Source organism: Chiloscyllium plagiosum, chromosome 3 (assembly GCF_004010195.1).
Source record: "Chiloscyllium plagiosum isolate BGI_BamShark_2017 chromosome 3, ASM401019v2, whole genome shotgun sequence".
NCBI lineage: Eukaryota > Metazoa > Chordata > Chondrichthyes > Orectolobiformes > Hemiscylliidae > Chiloscyllium > Chiloscyllium plagiosum.
Genome location: NC_057712.1, coordinates 59,812,289 through 59,832,030, shown reverse-complemented (window position 1 = coordinate 59,832,030; position 19,742 = coordinate 59,812,289). Strand labels below are relative to the sequence as shown.

Below are 19,742 nucleotides of genomic sequence, written 5' to 3'. Positions count from 1 at the left end.
CCAGTTCTGTATCCAAATGGCTAGTTCTCCCTGTACTCCATGAGATCTAATCTTGCTAATCAGTCTCCCATGGGGAACCTTGTTAAAAGTATATAATAGCAAAGAAAAGATAATTGGTTCCATCGATGAATACACAAAGTAGAGCTAGCTTGAAACTGAAAAGATAAACATTATGCAGCAGATAAAACAAAAGTCGGAGCACATGTATAGAACAGCGGATATCTGCAGAATGAGTGTTTGGAAGCTGAAAGTTAGCATTAAAACATGAAGGAGAGAAACAGAAGTTTATTATTATATTAGTAACAATTGATTAATGTTGCATGGATTGGGTAAATAGATAAAGTCTTTTCCCTGGGTTGGGGGAGTCCAGAACTAGAGGGCTTAGGTTTAGGGTGAGAGGGGAAAGGTTTAAAAGACACCTAAGGGGCACCGTTTTCACACAAAGGGTGGTGTGTGTATGGAATGAGCTGCCAGAGGAAGTGGGGAAGACTGGTACAATTGCAACATTTAAAAGGCATCTGGATGGATACATGAATAGGAAGGGTTTAGAGGGCTTTGAGCCAAGTCCTGGCAAATGGAACTAGATTAATTTAGGATATCTGGGTGGCATAGATGAGTTGGACTGAAGTGTGTGTTACCATGCTGTACATCTCTATTACTCTATAAGAGAGGCAAATTTGTCGTGGGAAGTGAAGGAATAGCAATGGTACCAAATAATATCTCCTTTTTCAGAGAGGTCACATCAATTGATATGGAAATTGCAGAACTACTTGAGCTATATATGGATAATTAGGAGGATCTGTTATTCAAAAAATCTATTAAAGATAGAATATTTGGATGATAAAGTAAATTCTATCAATAATTACTGAAAAATGTTGGAAGCTATGACCAAAATTTTTCAGACTTTGATGTCGTCTGCTGTAACATTTTTGGTAGTGATGGAGCATTTAATCACATTTGAGAATGCTGGTTAGGACCTCCATTAGCCTTCACCCCACATTTAATTGCCTCATTCTGTGGGAAAAATGTTATTGCAGATTTAATGAACCAGATAGCCTGTTTGTGCTCAAGCATTTTATTAAACTGCAAAGTTTTTAATTGGGAGAAAGTGAGGACTGCAGATGCTGGAGATCAGAACTGAACAATGTGTTGCTGGAAAAGCGCAGCAGGTCAGACGGCATCAAAGGAGCAGGAGAATCGATGTTTCGGGTATAAGCCCTTCCTGAAGAAGGGCTTATGCCCGAAACGTCGATTTTCCTGCTCCTTTGATGCTGCTTGACCTGCTGCGCTTTTCCAGCAACACATTTTTCATCAAAGTTTTTAATTGGTCTGGTTGAACAGGTGTAGCGTAAATAACAAATCAATTGTACATTTGAATGGAGAATTACTAGAAATATATCAGTAGTTGTCTGACATAGAGTCATACAGCTGGAAACAGATCCTTCAGCCCAACTCGTCAATGTTGACCAGGTATCCCAAACTTAACTAGTTCTGTTTGCTGGTGTTTGGTCTATATCCCTCTAAAACTTTCCTGTTTGTGTACCTATCCAAATGTCTTTTAAATATTGTAATTGTACTTGCCTGTACCACTTTCCCGACAGCTCATTCCATATATGCAACACCCTCTGTGTTAAATAGGGCCCCTTGGGTCCCTTTTATATCTTTCTCCTCTAGTTTTTGATTCCTCTCCTCTTGGCTATTCACCTTATCTAAGCCCCTCATGATTTTATAAACCTCTACAAGGACACACCAGGGCAAGTCCCAACTGATCCAGCCTCTCCAGTCCCAGGAATATCCATGTAAGTATTTTCTGCACCCTTTCTAGTTTAACAACATTCTTCCTATTGCAAAATGACTAGAATTGAACGCAGTATTCCAAAAGTGGCCTTACCAATATCTTCTACATATGCAAGATGACATCCCAACTCCTATATTTAAAGCTCTGTCCAATGAAGCAAACATGCCAAACATCTTTATCACTACCCTGTGTACATGTGATGCCATTTTCAAGAATCTATGAACCCCTTGGCCCCTCTATTCAACAACACTCCCCAGGGTCCTACCATTAACCATGTAAGTCCTGCCTTGATTTGCCTTACTAAAAATGCAACATCTTCCATTGATCTTAATTAATCTCTAACTGCCACTTCTTGGCCTTCAAAGTTTGTGAGAAGATTTGTAGCTCGGGTGCTCGTTGTTGTGGTTCTGTTCGCTGAGCTGGAAATTTGTGTTGGAGACGTTTCGTCCCCTGTCTAGGTGACATCCTCAGTGCTTGGGAGCCTCCTGTGAAGCGCTTCTGTGTTGTTTCCTCCGGCATTTATAGTGTATATATAAATGCCGGAGGAAACAACACAGAAGAGCTTCATTGGAGGCTCCCAAGCACTGAGGATGTCACCTAGACAGGGGACGAAACGTCTGCAACACAAATTTTCAGCTCGGCGAACAGAACCACAACAACACTTCTTGGCCTATTGTCCCATAAGATTGTAGTCTTAGATAATCTTCTTTATTATACCACCAATTTTGCTGTCATCCACAAACTCAACACCTAGCTTATTTCTTACTCCACCACAACTATCAAGTTCATTCTTGTTTCAGCGAAGGGTATCATACCAAAAGTAGCATTAGGCATACAATCAGTTCTGCTATAACATGGTAGTTCCATTCTCATGCAATCCCTGTGTTATAAGAAAAATGCTTAATAGCAGCACTATTTAAACTTGGGGCCAGAATCATGTTCTAACCAATATGTGTTTTAAAAACATTGTCCCCAATTTGTCAATTGTGTTATATCAAATTCATATTAACAGAATGTACATTGTAGCAGAATGACCTGTACCTAAAAATAAGGTCTCACACAACATTGTGAAGTGATTCTGATATACATGCAGACCTGATGCAATTTCATAACTAAGGAAATTAAATCTCTTGTCTGTTGTGAGATAGAACAGGGATATGGAGGAGGAAGTTTGGGGGTAGTAGAAAAAGAGGTGATAACTCATGAATATCCACCCCTCCTAACGTGTTGTCAGTTGATGGGGCATCATGTACTAAGAAAAATGTTTCTCTCATTTTCTGTGAAATAACTAGCTAAAGTTCTGAATATTGAGAAGTTTAGATAAATATGAGGTGCTGCATTTTGGAAAGGCAAATCAGGGCAAGAATTATACACTTCATGGTAAGGTCCTGGGGACTGTTGCTGAACAAAGGGAACTTGGCGTCCAGGTTCATAGTTCCTTGAATGTACTTACCTTTATTGTCAGTGCATTGAGTACAAGAGTTGGGAGGTCATGTTGCAGCTGTACAGGACATTGCTTAAGCCACCTTTGGAATACTGTGTGCAGTTCTGGTCTCTCTGCTGTAGGAAGGTTGCTGTGAAACTTGAAAGGATTCAGAAAAGATTTACAAAGATGCATCCAGGCTTAGAGTTTTCAGGAGAGGCTGGACAGGCTGGGGCTATTTTCCATGGAGCGTCAGAGGCTGAACGGTGATGTTGTTGAGGTTTATAAAATCATGAGGGGCATGGATAGGGTGAATAGCCAAGTCTTTTCTGTGGGGTGGGGGATTCCAAAACTGGAGGGTATAATTTTAAGATGAGAGGGAAAAGATTTAAAAGGGATCTAAGGGGCAACCTTTTCTCGCAGAGAGTGGCATGTGTATGAAATGAACCGCCAGAGGCAATGGTGGAGGCTGGTACAATTACAACATTTAAAAGGCATCTGGATGGGTATATGAATAGGAAGGGTTTAGAGGAATATGGGTCAAATGCTTGCAAATGGGACTAAATTAATTTAGGATATCTGCTCGGCATGTGTGAGTGGGACCCAAGAGTCTGTTTCCATGCTGTACAGCTCTATGACAATTAATAGAGATATTCTATGATTTTGCTGTCCTTGGCTCCTGGGTTACAGTTTTGCCAAACAGCGTATGCAAATAATGTTGACTCTTCTATTTAGATTCCCTCTCGACAGAGTAGATCACAATAATTCGTCTCCACTATATTTCTTTTGGCAGGCCTACAGCATTAAAATGTTGGCCTTATTATTATATGCAATTCCTATCTGGCATGGCAGATTTCTCAGCTATGCTTATAAATAAAAATGAAGTAAAAGGAGCAACAAAAGGCAGAAGTCAGTATGTCTGTTTAGTCTCTTATTCAAACTTCTAAATTTCTACTTGCAGAGTGGTTAGGGTTTAAATTGTGCCTGAACTGGTGGAAGTTTTTCTTTCCTTCAAATTTCTGCTCAAACTCTTTTGTATATTGCAGAATGTGAAATCTGCCAATACTGAGTGCAATTTGGCAACATTTAAGAATGTCGCTATAAATATTATTCCCTGATAAACGTAAGAGCAGTAACCTGCTGTTGTTCAGTTTAGTACAGTTGAGAACGGATTTATCACAATAAGCATTTTAATATATTTATAAAGAGTTAGTGACATTTTTAATTTAAAAAAAAACTCTTAAAGTTTGCTTTTTAGTGTTCTTGTGCTCAATAGGGAAGGGTCTATTTTTAAATCAAAGTTGTGTGAGTAACTGAGGTGGCCACTGAATAAGAAAAGGGTTGCCAGGTCCTTCCTCTTCACTTGGGAGTAAAATAATTTGGGCTATCCTGTCCAAAACTGGAAGAAAAGGAGAAACCTTGTCTGGTGTTTCGACATAAGAAACTGCATGTTCGATCCACAATTTCAACCCCCAGACAAGAGAATTACAGTAGCTAAATTGTTATTTTAAAAATATTTTTAAAAAGCAAAACTACTGTAAAAGGCTTTCTTGTATTTGATTTGCAGCAATAACAAATGTTAGGATTTGGTGCCAGTATGTTACGAGCTCAATAAGAAGTAGAAGATTTAAAAGTTCTGTCCTTAATCAGCTAAAAGATTTATTGAGGCTGTTATGGGAATTATAATTTCATCTAAAAGCCAGAAAAAGCAAAATTTTAAAAGGGGTAGCTAAATATTTGCAGGTGGAACCTGAGGTCAATGATTAGCCGAGAGTAGCAGAAAAGTGGACCAGCAGAAGTATAGAATTTCAAGAAAAAACAAGCAATGATCAAGAAGTGTAGGAGAGGGAAAGAAATGGAAAAGAAAAGAAAGAACAGTGAAGGAGGACAGAGAATTTTAGGAAACTTAAAATGAAACATTCATTAAATTCTGAATATGTAAGAATCTTGAACTTTCCCACCAAATTCTTCCTTTTCCCTTCCGCTTCCTCTTGAATGTTATGAATCTCAGCAACATTAACAAATTTGTCAAAGAATTAAAGATATATGTAGCTAATATATCTCACTTTTATGCAGATATAATGGCACAATTTTTTAACAATATCAACTCTTGGATTTATAGTGAACGAAGTGCAATAGCTACCGATAGACTTAGTACTGGTTTGAATGAATGAATGAATCAAAACGTGCTGTAGTAAACCAAATGGACTATGTAGAGTTATGAATCAATAGAGATGCAATATAGTAAACAAAGAGCGATGAGTAGAGTTACTGGTATGAATGAATGAATACGATTTCATTTAAGCGTTAATGCGAACATCAGTTTCCTTTGTATGAGGTTTATAATGCAATATAGTAGGGTCAACTTTTACATGAGATATATAGAAAAATCAAGACTTTTTGTCCAACAATAAGGGGTCAACTTTTACACGAGATCGACTTTTACACAAATATATAGGGTAAAACCCCTATCTTGAAATAACATTGAACACTGTTGTAATAATTTTTCTTCAGTACTTATGTTGAGAATGGTAGTATACTATTAGGCAAATCCTTTTAAGACTTCAAACTATTGGACAGGGAGGAGGCTTGTTTTATTGGAAAGTGTATGTGGGTTGCTTGCAATTTTCCATCCAGGGAAGATTGTGAGTGACACAGCAGAGATTTCTCACTGATTGTGTAGGAGTACAGTTAGCTAAAGTTCTCAAAGTTTCAAAAATTCCATGTGTTTTCACATCATCTCTTCTAGCAATTGCACCATCTCAGCAATATATATCCTACATAACTAAACTTGGATGCTGTTTGTGACCATTTTATTTAGAAATATTTCTTGGTACTAGTTATGCCAGAGAAATAAATGTGCCCTTGGAACTGGACCCCAATTAAGTAAGCACTTCCTAGATTAGATGGGGAACGAGAGAACATTTTGGTTATAAAGAGGTTTTAATATTGCATTGAGCTATTGCATTGATATGTAAACAAAGTTGATAGATGTTATTTGTGTGTTGCAGCTGGTGTCTAAATATCTAACCATAAATAAATGAGTATCATGACACCTCACATCAGGCAGATGTGTCTTTGCTACATTGCAATTACCTTGACTCTCACTGAAGCTATATCTCTCCAGCTGAATCAACCAAAAGTGTTGCTGGTATCGTTTGATGGATTTCGATGGGATTACATCCATAGAGTTCGAATGCCACGCTTTAAGTATGTCATGGAAAATGGCATTCATGTAAATCGGGTTACAAATATTTTCATCACAAAAACCTATCCAAACCACTATACCCTTGTTACTGGGTTATATGCAGAGAACCATGGAATTGTAGCAAATAAAATGTATGATCAGGACTTAAATAAAACCTTTTCTATGGATGGAATGGACATATTTGATCCAGTATGGTGGGATGAGGCCTATCCACTTTGGGTTACAAACCAGATTCAAGGCCATAAGAGTGGGGCTGTAATGTGGCCTGGTACTGATGTTCAAATACACGGGATGTACCCAACTCACTACATGATCTATAATATCTCTGTTCCTTTTGAGGATCGAGTGACTCAGTTGATTGACTGGTTCAGAGGAAAAGAACCTGTTAATTTTGGCCTGTTGTACTGGGAAGAACCTGATCAGACAGGCCATGAGTTTGGGACTGACAACCCTTTCATGGATAAAGTCATTGCAGATATTGATCTAAAGCTTGGCTACCTTGTAGAACAACTTCAAAAAGCTGGACTCTGGAACACGGTAAACTTAATAGTCACAAGTGACCATGGGATGACTCCGTGCTCTAGAGACAGGATCATTGAATTAGATCTATACATTGATCGTGATCTGTACACATGGATTGACTTTACACCAGTTTCTGCTATATTGCCCAAAGAAGGTAAGATAACATTTATGACTTTTTTTTGATAAATCTTGGAATCAACATATTTGGAATATAATTCTGAGATCAGCTATCTTGAACCTGAACAAAGCAACTTAGAAATTTTCTTCATGTTGATAGACTGAGTTGTGGAAAAGAATTGGGTTTTGGGTGTCCACATATACAAGTCACAAGGCTAATGCACAGCTATAGAAATTAATCTTAAGCCTAAAGGAATATTTACTCAAATGGATTGGACTTAAAGCACAAAGGGGGGATTTCAGAGTAGCATTATGTTGATGTACCACCCAGACCAGTGTAAGGTGGTCAGCTATTTACAATTTCTATAAATGACTTGAATGAGAGGATGGGCAATGCATTTGCCAGTGACTTAAAAAAGATGTGTAGGAACATTAATTGTGAACATGAAGCTATAAAACAATATAGATAGGTTAAGTGAATGGGCAAAGATGTGGCAAAATGGAGTATAATGTGGTAAAATATGAAATTGTCCACTTTGACAGTAGGAATATTACCTAATGATGAGAGATTGCGGAGATCTGAGATGCAGATATCTGCGTTACCTCGTGTATACATTACAGAAAGTATATGCTATAACTATATATTAAATCAGGAAAGCTAATAATGTTGTTCCTTATTGCAAGGGGAATTGAATACAAAGGAAAGGAGGTTATGCTTCAGTGGTACAAGGCACTACTGGGACCACATCTGGAGCACTATGTATAGTATTAGTCTCCTCATTTAAAATAAGAATGTAAATCTATGGGAAGCAGTTCAGGGAAGATTTATCATATTTAATACCAGGAATGGAAGGTTGTCTAATGAGTAAAGGTGGGACAGGCTAGGCTTGTATCTGCTGAAGTTTAAAGTAAGAGGCAACTTGATTGAAAGGTTTATGATGCTGAAAAATCTTAACATGATGGATGCGGAGAGGATGTTTCTATCTAGGAGTGAATCAAAAAGTAGGGGTTATTGTTTAAAAATCAGGACTTAGCTATTTAAAACAGATGATATCAAATTTTGTTCTTCAGAGGATCATCAATGTCTGAAACTCTCCTCCAAAGAAGGTGGTGGAAGCAGCATCCTGAATTTGTTTAAGACAGAGGTGAATAGATTCTTGCTAAACAAGGGGATAAAACATTATAAGGGATAGGAGGGAATACAGATTTAGGGTTACAGTCAGATTAAATAGTGAAGACAGTTTAAGATGCTGAATGTGCTATTCCAGTTCCTTGTTCGTATGAATGCTCTAGCTTCATTTCCAGCTATCTTTCAACAAAAAATTTGAATGTGCTTTTTGCACCAGCCACTGATGTGACAGCCATTTTGTTTTGCTGCAGGTAAATACTATGAGATATATAATGCTTTAGTGAATGCTCACCCCAATATGACTGTATACAAGAAGGAGGATATTCCAGATCGCTTTCGGTACAAGCACAATAAGAGAATCCAACCAATAATAGCTGTGGCAGATGAAGGGTGGACAATTAATCAGAATAAGACAACTGGAAAATTTAATTGTAAGTATTTTCTTTTTAAAAATGCTTTCTAAAATTCTTTTAAAGAAATAGAAAATTGACATTCTTTTTGGATAAGGCAGTTATTAATAAAGGGGGGCAATTTCTTCTCGTGTCTAGCTATGCACTTTTGTCACTCTTCAACTATCATAAGCACATTACATGCTTTTATTTGGCTACTTCAAAGCACATTGAGAGAAGATTGCATTAATTTAGCAATCTAAAGACTAAAAAAATTTCAAACTGCAAGGATAAAGAACTGATGCATGCACCACAATATATGAATTGCTCTTAATAAGACCATAAGACATAGGAGCATAAATTAGGCCATCCAGCCCATTGAGTCTGCTCCACCATTCAATCATGGCTGATAAGTTTCTCAACCCTATTCTCCTGCTTTCTTCCTGTAACCCTTGATTCCCCTTGACAATCAAGAACCTATCTATCTCTGGCTTAAATATACTCAATGACCTGGCCTCCACTGTCTTCTGTGGCAGTGAATTCCACAGATTCACCACTCTGGCTGAAGAAGTTTCTCCTTATCTCTATTGTAAAAAATCTTCCCTTTACTCTAAGGCTATGCCCTAAGGTCCCATTCTCTCCTACCAATGGAAACATCTTCCCAACATTCACTGAAACTTACAGAATACTCAATGGTCTGAACAATTATGTCCTCCCTCATCCTACTAAATTCCATCGAGTGTATTCGCAGAGTCCTCAAACATTCCTCATATGCTAAGCTTTTCATTGCTGGGACCATTCTCATGAACCTCCCCTGAACTTGCTCCAGGCCAATATATCCTTACTGAGATATGGGCCCAAAACTGTGCACAATACTCAAAATGTGGTCTGACCAGAGCCATATAGAGCCTCAGAAGTACATCCCTGCTTCTCAAGTCCTCTCAAAATAAATGCCATCATTGCATTAGCCTTCCTAACTACTGACTCAACCTGCAAGTTTACCTTTAGAGAATCCTGGACTAGAATTCCCAAGTCTCTTTGCACTTCAGACTTCTGAATTTTCTCCCCATTTAAAAAATAGTCATGCTTCTATTCTTCTTAGAAAAGTGCATGATCTCATACTTCTCCACATTGTACTCCATCTGCCACGTCTTTGCCCAATCTCCTAACTTGTCCAAATCCTTCTGCAGCCTCCTCACCTCCTCCATACTACCTGTCCCTCTACATATCTTTGTTTGTCTGCAAACTTAACCAGTATGCCCCCAGCTCCTTTATCTAGATCATTAATGTATGAAGTGAAAAGTTGTGGCCCCGACACTGACCCTTGTGGAACACCACTTGTCACTGGCTGCTATTCCTGAAAAATAGAAATACGTAAATATATATTTGTATTCCAATTTTCTCTCTCAATCTTTTTTAAGCATCTTACTATTTGATTTCCATTGAAATTGTCTTCCATTCTGTGTGCACTTATAGTTTGCGAGTATTTTCAGTACGACTTTTTCGTATTTAATGATCATCTAAAGCTAGACAGAGCAAAAGTGATAGTTGTAAAATCTTACTGGTTCACCAGTGTCCTTTTTACAGTGTCCTTACCATTTGGTCTAACCTATATGTGTCTCAAACTGAATTGGTTAAATCCTGAGTTCATTCTGAAGTCACCTAGCAAGTCATTCTGTTGTATCAACCATACTAAAACAGCTAAAGTTGGGCAACAAATGGCGGTCATGCCAGTGGCATTCATATCCCAAGTTCCTAACTGAATACGTAATGTTCAAATTGTATCTATCAAAATGATGCATTTTTATAAGTTAATATCCCCTTTTAGAGATTTGCTTTTAAGTGTAGATAACTCAAAACTTAACATGTTTCCTTGGTACTCAACAAGGAACTTATATATAATAAGAATGATACTCGCGTACCCATATATGCAAGGTTGCCTGGGGATTGGTCAGTTGTTTCTTAGCAACTTCATCAAGCTTTTTGATCAAGTTAGCAACTAGTTCTTTGTTCTCTAGTTCTGACATGATTAATGAAATGATAATCTCATCCCTGCCAAGTTCTTGGTCGCCAAGCAACCAGCACATATAGTGCATTTGTTATAAATTTAACAGTAATTTTAACCTTAACAATTTTATATTCAATCTGATCTAGATTGCCACCTTGCAGGTTATCATCTTTTCAGTTTCCTTAACAATAGCACAGTTACACCACATTAATCTCACATTAAGTTTAGAATCAAGATAACAAGACCTTTGGATTTAAGTATCACTTAAACTTTGAGTACTGCAAACAAACTTCACGTTCTTAAAGATTCATAGGTTCAGCTGAACACACATTACAGATTCAATATGTTACACCATACCTCTCCATTCTTTTGTCAGCATTTGTTTCTTTTCCTCTTAGGTTGTTTATGTACATCACTCTTCAGCATGCATGTATAGCAGATGGTAAAGAAGTTAAATGGTATGTTGGCCTTCATAGCGAGATATTCCGAGTACAGCAGCAGACATGTCTCACTGCAATTGTACAGAAGTTTGGTGAGATAACATCTGGAGTATTGTGTGCAGTTATGATCCACCTATCTGAGGATGGATATTCTAGCTATGGAGGAACTGCAGTAAAGGTTTACCAGACTGATTCCTGAATGGCAGGGCAGATGTAAGACATATGACATTTTATGATCAGCCACAAGTGATGGAGCAGGCTTGAAGGGTGACTGGTCTACTCCATTTCTCATTTTTGAAGTTTCACCAGATGTCATACTGCTTGTGGCGCCAATGGGAAAAGGCAGCAGTTAGCTTAAAGAGTCTGACCCTTTAAATCTAATCAGGTTTATTCAGAGTCTAGTAAGGTTTTGATAAAATCTTCCAATTCATGATTCCCTGGCTTCCCCCAAGGAATTCCTTTTTGGAAAACCTCTCCCATAATTGTTTGCTGTTCCAGTTCCTTGCTTCTTGTTGAACTGACAGAGAACACCACAAGGTCACAACAACCCCACAAACTGAGCTAAGTCCAGAAGGTTTGAGGATGTGAACTTGTGCATTTATTCTCCAGTTCATCCACCAGGTGGTTACTTGTATTTCTTTGATATACAGTTGCACTTGGCTTCTTTTAGACATCTTATGCACTTGGTCTAACTCCTATTGGACTTTGGTGATATGCCATGGCTGTGGAGGTAGGGCAAAGGGGATTCAGTTTAAACAAAAGTGGTCCAGACAGATGTCAAATTGTCATTGGTCACAGGATGACTATTTCTTATTGTTTATGTCCACCAGCTCCATCTGTTCTACTCAAGTGTAGTTTTGGGGCCAAACAGACCATACCATTGCCTAGGGTGCACTGCATCACACCATGTTAGAATGATTTTTGGAAGGCTGTCATAACTTATCTCCTCTTGCTTGGGCATGCTGAGCCAGACTCATGACCACTGATGCTACCTTCATAGTGCAGTTAACAGCAATCTTAAACCTGCATGAGGCTTCCTCAGTAGCCTAGGTAGATTTAGGAGCACATTATATAGTTGATTCCTCCATATTTCACTCCAATGACATTACCAGTATTAAATTCATACTTGGTTTCTGTATTTACAAAGGAGGGTGGAACAGAGGCACAGCGGCACAGTGCTTAGCATTCCTGCCTCACAGCATCTGGGACCTGGGTTCAATCCCATCCTTTGGTGAATGTTTGTGTGGAGTTTGCATGTCTTCCAATATCTACAGGGGTTTCCTCTAGGTTCTTTGAATTTCCCCCACAGTCAAAAGATGTGCAAGTTAGGTGGATTGGCCATTCTAAATTGCCTAGTAGTGTCTAGGGATGTTTAGGCCAGATGGATTAACTATGGGAATAGAGAGGGAGAGTGAGGTGTCTCGGTGGGATGTTTATCAGAGGGTCAGTGAAACTTGATGGGCAAAATGGCCTCTATCTGCACTGGAAGAATTCTGTGATTTTATGAGGACACAAATAAGATGCAGAAATGATGGGGAACACAGTGATTAGTGACAGGGAAGAACTGAACCAAATCTGTATTAGTAGAGAAATGGTGTTGGAGAAATTGTTGGGATTAAAGGTTGATAAATCTCCAGGGTCTAATAATTCACATCCCAGAGTACTTAAGGAGTGGCCCGAGATATAGTGGATACATTGATGTTCATCTTCCAAGATTCTTTGGAGTCTGGAATATTTTCTAATGTAGTCCCACTATTCAAAAAAAGGAAGGTGGAGAGAAGACAGGGAGTTATAAACCAGTGAGTCTTGATATTGGTCACAGGAAGATGCTAGTCTCCATTATCACTGTTTTTTTAGCAGAGCACACGGAAACAGTGGTAGAATCGGACACAGCTTGGATGTGTAAAAGGGAAAACATGCTTGACAAATCTACTGGAATTCTTCAAGGATGGAATGAGTTCAGTTGATCAGGGAGCCCAGAGGATGTGATTTATTTGGACTTTCCCACAAAAGAGATTAATACGTAAAATTAAAGTGCACAGGATTTGGGGTAGTGTATTGAGCCTGATAGAAATTGGTTGGCAGATAGAAAAAAAAGAGTAGGAATGAATGGCAGGCACTAGAGGGATACTGCAGGATCCCAGCTATTTACAATATATGTTATGATTTACATGATGGAACTAAAGATAATATGTCAAAATTTGCATATGACAGAAAGCTAGGTGGAAGGAAGAGCAATTTAGGAGAATGCAGAGATGTTGCAGTGCAGGCTGAGCGGTCAAATGCATGGCAGATTCAGAATAATATAGGTAATTGTCAGGTAAATTGAGAGCGAGGAATGTTCACCAAGACTTGGGTGTCCTTGTGCATCAGTCACTGAAAATAAGCGCACAAGTGCAGCAAGCAATAAAGAAGGCATACTGTATGTTGGCCGTCTTGCTGCAGTTATACTGGGCATTGGTGAGGCCACACCTGGAATATTGTGTGTTTTGATCTCCTTATCTGAGAAAAGACCCTCTTTAGAGGAAGTGCAGCAAAGATTTACCAAGTTGATTTCGAGAAAGGCAGGATTGATGTATGAGGAGAGATTGAGTCGGTTAGGATTGTGTTCACTGGAGAAAGTGAGTACTGCAAATGCTGGAGATTAGAGTCGAGAGTGTGGTGCTGGAAAAGCACAGCACGTCAGGCAGCATCCGAGGAGCACGAAAATTGACGTTTCGGGCAAAAGCTGTTCATCAGGAAGTGTTCTCTTGTGTTCACTGGAGTTCAGGAAAGTGAGGGTGGAATCTCATAGAAAACCTATAAAATCTATCAGAATTTTTTAATTCATTCATGGGATGAAGGCATCATTGGTTAGGCCAGCATTGCCTATCCTTCCCATTCCTAGTTGCCCAAAGGGCAATTGGTGTGGGGTCTGGTATCACATGGAGGCCAGACCAGGTAAGGATGGCAGTTTCCTTCCTTAAAGAACATTATTGAACCAGATGGATTTTTTTTCTGACACTTGACAATGGTTTCATCTCTTAATTCCAAATTTTTTCTTATTGAAATCAACCTTCACCATCTGTCCTGGCAGGGTTTGAACCTGTGTCCCCAGAACATTATCTGGGTCCTTGGATTAACAGCCTAGCGAGAATACCATCAACCCTACTGGAATGTAACAGAATTTGACAGATTAGATGCAGGAAGAATGCTCCCTGGGGAGGAAAGGGGTCATATTTGAGCATAAGGGGTAAACCTTGTCAGACTGAGATGAGAAATTTGTTCATCCAGAGAATGGTGAATCAGTGGAATTCACTGCCACAAAAACTGTTTGAGGCCAAAACATTGTGTTTTCAAGAAGGCGGTAGATACAGCTCTGGTGGCTAAAGGAATCAAGAAATATGGGGAAGGGCAGGATTCTGGCATTGAGCTTGATGATCATATTGAATGGCAGTGCAGACTCGAGGAGTAAAATGGTCTACTCCTGTTCCTCTCTTCTACATTTCTATGTAAAAAACAGTGGGACTGCTAATGGTGGTAAAGGAATAAAGGATGTAAAATGCATGTGATCAGAGGTCTCAATAGAAGCAAATAAGTTAATTCCACTGAGAACAAAGCTAACAAGACACAAACAACATGTGGTAGAGAGCGGGTGGGATCAAAATGCAGGACAGCGTTCATACTCTGAAGTCATTGAGCTCAACATTGAGTCCTGAAAGCTGTAAAATGCCTAAGTGGAAAATGAGGTGCTGTTTGTCCCAGCTTGTGTTGCGCTTTGCTGAAACATTGCAGTAGCTGTAGGATGGAAATCTTGGCATGGAAGTAAAGTGGTTTGTTGAAATGACAAGTGGATGAATGAAGTTATTCTTCGAGACAGGGCATAGATATTCTGCAAAGCAGTGACCCAGTCTGTGTTTAGCTTTGCCAACGTAAAACAGACTGCATTGTAAGCAGTGAATACAGCAAACTACATTGAACAAAATACATATAAACCAAAGTTTCATGTGGAAAGTGTGGAGAGAGGTGAAATGAGCACTTGTTGCAACTTTTCTGGTTGTATGGAAAGGTACATGTGAGAGTGAGGAAATATTTAGCCATGATGGAAGACTGGAAGGTATCATGAAGGGACAGACCCTATGGAATGCTGACAAAGAAGGAGAGGGGGAGATGTGTTTGGTGGTGGCTGGAAGTGGCGGAAATGGCAAAGGATGATCCTTTGAATGTGGAGACTGGTGGGGTGGAAAGGTAAATACAATGAAAACTCTGTCCTTGTTCTGGAAGACAGGGCAAGTAGTGAGGGTTCAGAACTGTGGGAAATGAGTCAGACATGGCTAACGGCCCTTTCAATCAAGAAGGATAAGGTTAACACATCACTGGTATATCTGTGGAAAATAGCATCATCAGAACAGATGCAATAGCGTCTCTTTTCCCCCACTAACGCAGTGTATTTTTGGTCAACTCTGCTGATAGTAAAGCCTGATTTTCTCTAATCAAACCTACATTCTCACCTATTTTGCATTTCAATCTCAACTTTACCACTCTTAAGCATTCCGTCTTTTGCTTTGGGCACCTTCACCATCTCTTCTACTTTCTCCTCCCCACTTTGCCAACAAAATAAAGTCATTTTCCAATCCCCTTCAGTTCCAAAGAAAAGTCATTGGATTCAAAACATTAACACTGTTTCTGTTTCCACAAAGTTAAAGATCACACGACACCAGGTTATATTCCAACAGGTTTATTTGGAAGTACAACCTTTTGGAGCGCTGTTCCTTCAGTTACTGCCAAACCTGCTAGGTGTTTTCAGCAACTTTTGTTTTTAATTCCAGTGAAGTTAATCTGGATTGACCGTCATAGTTCCTCCACTCTTCAGCTCACTCCCAATACTCCCTTTTACTGTGGTTTGGGTTGTTTTACAGACATACCAATCAACCCTATTTTCTCTCCACTGATGTCAGACCTACTGAATCAGTCCAGCATTTTTTTGTTTCCTTCACAGTCCTCTATATCTGACTACATTCTAGACCATCATATTACATTTTGATGTATTCCCAGGTTCCCTCATTCCCTTAATGCCATGCACTGGCACTTCCATGGGATAGAACATAGAATATTACAGCGCAGTACAGACCCTTCGGCCCTCGATGTTGCGCCGACCTGTCATACCAATCTGAACCCCATCTAACCTACACTATTCCATGTACGTCCATATGCTGTATAACTTTCCATCAATAGTCTTCAGGTACCACCCATCTGTCTCTTAAATGACATACACACTGTCATTGGCTTTCATGGTCCTCTAAGGCCTTTTTTCTTCCTGTTTTGCAGGATTGATTTCCTCAGAAACTGGATTCTTAAGTTAGCTTCCGTGAAATCTGGGTGTGGGCTCACCAATGTGACCTCTTGATTACCCATAATGGCTGCCACTATTCTGGACTCATAGTGATCCCAAGACTACTTTCAGTACAATAACTAATGTAGAAAGCTAAGTACCCTATGTTGTATGATTTGATTTAAAGAACATATCTAGAAAACAAAGGAAAATGAATTCAAAGTGAGAATGTTAACACATTGTCTTGGAATTCATCCCCATTCATAGGTATTCACCCTCCTAGCTGGATCATTATTCACTCCTTTATCTGTCCAACTGTTCTCTCTCTTACTGTTCTCTCTCTTTCAGCTCTACCCTTACCTATCGTTTACTCTTTACCCCCTCCCCCAACCCTATCTTCTGCATATAAACTGATATTTTCCTAGCTGCCATCAGTTCTATGGAAGGGTCACTCAACCCAAAATGATAACTCTGATTTCTCTCCACAGATGCTGCCAGGCCTGTTAAGTTTTTCCAGCAATTTCTGTTTTTGTTGGAGTATGGAAATGTTTCCTAAAACCAAATAAGTTCAATAACTAAGTATTTCTTCAATTATAATATGGTTACTGTGGCTTTATTGAGTTATTTCAATATGCATTTAAAAAATTATTTAGGATAGTGAAAACGTATTTGTTATACTTTCCTTTATTGGTCAGAGTATTAAGTATAGGAGTTGGGAGGTCATGTTGCGCTGTGCAGGACATTGGTTAGGTCACGTTTGGAATATTATATGCAATTCTGGTCTGCTTCCTATCAGAAGGATGTTGTGAAACTTGAAAGGGTTCAGAAAAGATTTACAAGGATGTTGCCAGGATTGGAGGATTTGAGCTATAGGGAGAGGTTGAATAGGTTGGGGCTGTTTTCCCTGGAGGGTCGGAGGCTGAGGGGGTGACCTTAGAGGTTTACAAAATAATGAGGGGATTGGATAGGATAAATCGACACAGTCTTTTCCCTAGGGTGAGGGAGTCCAAAACTAGATAGCATAGGTTTAGGATGAGAGGAGAAAGATATGTAAGAGACCTAAGGGGCAACTTTTTCACACAGAGGTTGGTACGTGTGTGGAATGGACTGCCAGAGGAAGTGGTGAAACTAGTACAATTGCAACATTTAAAAGTTATCTGGATGGGTATATGAATAAGAAGGGTTTAGAGGGACATGGGTCAGGTGATAGCAGGTGGGACTAGATTGGGTTGGGATATCTGGTCGGCATGGACGAGTTGGACCGAAGGTCTGTTTCCGTGCTGTACATCTGTATGACTCTGTGGTTTGAAACTTCTTAAAACTGTATCAAGAGCAGTTAGAGTATCCAAGTACATTAGCACCTGTCAAAACACACTTTCTGTTCCCATTGCTTATTGCAATTGAATTGCAGATGCATCTGTGCACTTGCATGTGGATCCAGGTGGTTACTTGTAATGATAGAATTTGCTGTGTTGAGCATAAATTCTCCATTCAATAAGGACTTTCAGGAATTATGTGCTTATTTGAAATTGATTTGTTTGTCACACAACTGCTCTTTTCTTTCCTTTAGTGGGTGATCATGGATATGATAACACCATAAACAATATGCAACCATTACTGATCGCCCATGGTCCTGCTTTCAAGAAGAACTTTACCAAGGAAATCATGGATATTGTTGATATTTACCCATTAATCTGCCACATTTTGGGAATTGTCCCAATGTCCAATAATGGCACCTTAAACAATGTTCGAGAATTATTAGTTGATGGAAAAATGATTGCAACTGAAAGTTCAGTCGTGGATATTGTATCCCAGGGTGAAATAAACACAAGGGGTTCATATGCTTGGCTTGGAATTCTCCTTGGAAGTGTACTGGTTGTTTGTTTTCTTATAGTATTTATACAGCAGGTTACAAAAAGCCAGATGTCTGGATTGAATATTCACCAAGGTGAAATGTCTCAACCCTTGCTGTCAAGATGAATTTGAGTGTATTGAACTGTTCTTTGATATGGAACTTAACGTTTCTATATACCTTCTGTCAATTGTCATTTATCATCTAAAAATGGTATTAACTATCTGAGAGACTGTAGTCATACAATATGTGAAATTAGGGTTATAGTTTTGCAGATTCAGAAAATGTCTGTCAGTTATGCCCTGTAGCAGCTTGGGATGGTAACAGTACTCAAGTGGGTCAGATCTACTAGTGAGTTTAGAAAGTAATGCCATAGAGAAACTTTATTGAGTGATGACTACATGATTAATGTTAAAAGAATTTGGTTAATAAATATTTACTCAAATACCTTATTATAATTTTAAAAAATCACATAACAGCCATTCTAGCAACTGTCACCTGTTGTAAGTCACAATCTAAGACATTACAGGCAGAATTTTGTGGTTCACATTGTTAGGATGGAGAGAGGGAAGGATGGGGTAAAAGTGGTAAAATTCCCAAGGTGGTCCTCCTGCTACCCCTCCTGCCTCTCCCAACTTAGCTGCAATTTTATGAGGGTCAGATGTGGCCAATTATTTGTCACTTAAAGACTGCCCTGTTCACCCTAAATCTCAAATTTGATGCTGTTTTGAGTTGTACAGTGAGAACCCGAGCAGGTCACCACATTTAGGCCTCAGGTGTGAAAAGAGTGAGGTCCTCCCTGGAGGACTCCCTTTCCATTAGGTGCCCACCCCCAGAGACTGTCAAATAAGTGGGATTGGGTTAGATCCTGCCTCTACTTAACTAATGTCACTTAGTATTAAGTGACTGTGTAAATCACAAAACATGTAAAAAGTGAAACTATCACTGTATTCTAACAGATGAAAGGCTTAACAGACAATCAATTCTTCAATGTATGATTTCAGTTAAATTTACAGTGTGATGTTTGCTATAAATTCTGTGTTAGGATTGAGCCCTCCACCATCACCTGATGAAGGAGCGTCGCTCCGAAAGCTAGTGTGCTTCCAATTAAACCTGTTGGACTAATGGTGTTGTGTGATTTTTAACTTTGTGCACCCCAGTCCAATAGTGGCATCTCCAAATCTAAATTAATCTGTTTGTGTAGAAATGTAACACCTTTATGATTTTGAGATCCATTGAAGTCAATCATGCAGGATGTAGATCATTCTGGGGGTGGAAGAAGTTCTAAAGTGATATTGATATAATGAGATGGGCAAAATGTGGCAGCCAAGTTTAAATGGCTTAAATATGAATTGAACTCATAGTAAAAATGTAATTACACTTCAGGGAAAGTTAGTTGCAGGGAAGAGCAGAAGGATTTGAGAGTCAGGTTTACATTGATGGTAACACATATTGGTAAAAAAGAAATCCACGAGGCTGGATTTTGTTGTTCACAATGGCATTGGGCCAGGAGAATTGGACAGAAGTCCCTTCATTGAATCCCCA

General features: G+C 39.1%; 2 protein-coding genes across 5 annotated transcripts in view; one reads left to right on the top strand and one right to left on the bottom strand.

Moving 5' to 3' along the window:
- The window catches only part of enpp5 (ectonucleotide pyrophosphatase/phosphodiesterase 5), a 23,924-nt gene extending 4,746 nt beyond the window's left edge, over nt 1-19,178 (top strand). Inside the window, exons 2-4 of the mRNA XM_043682756.1 lie at nt 6,233-7,105; nt 8,449-8,628; nt 17,916-19,178. Of these exons, the coding sequence (XP_043538691.1) occupies nt 6,262-7,105; nt 8,449-8,628; nt 17,916-18,325 (1,434 nt within the window). The 5' untranslated portion in view covers nt 6,233-6,261 and the 3' untranslated portion in view covers nt 18,326-19,178. The remainder of the gene's footprint in view (nt 1-6,232; nt 7,106-8,448; nt 8,629-17,915) is intronic.
- enpp4 (ectonucleotide pyrophosphatase/phosphodiesterase 4) overlaps nt 1-19,742 on the bottom strand; it is a 77,835-nt gene that overhangs the window by 18,543 nt on the left and 39,550 nt on the right. Inside the window, exon 5 of one of the 4 annotated variants that reach the window (XM_043682791.1) lies at nt 11,039-11,105. The exons of the other annotated variants lie outside the window; for them this stretch is intronic. Coding sequence (XP_043538726.1) covers nt 11,103-11,105 — 3 coding nt within the window. The 3' untranslated portion in view covers nt 11,039-11,102. Of the gene's footprint in view, nt 1-11,038; nt 11,106-19,742 lie in introns of those variants that run through there. 4 annotated transcript variants of the gene reach the window in all.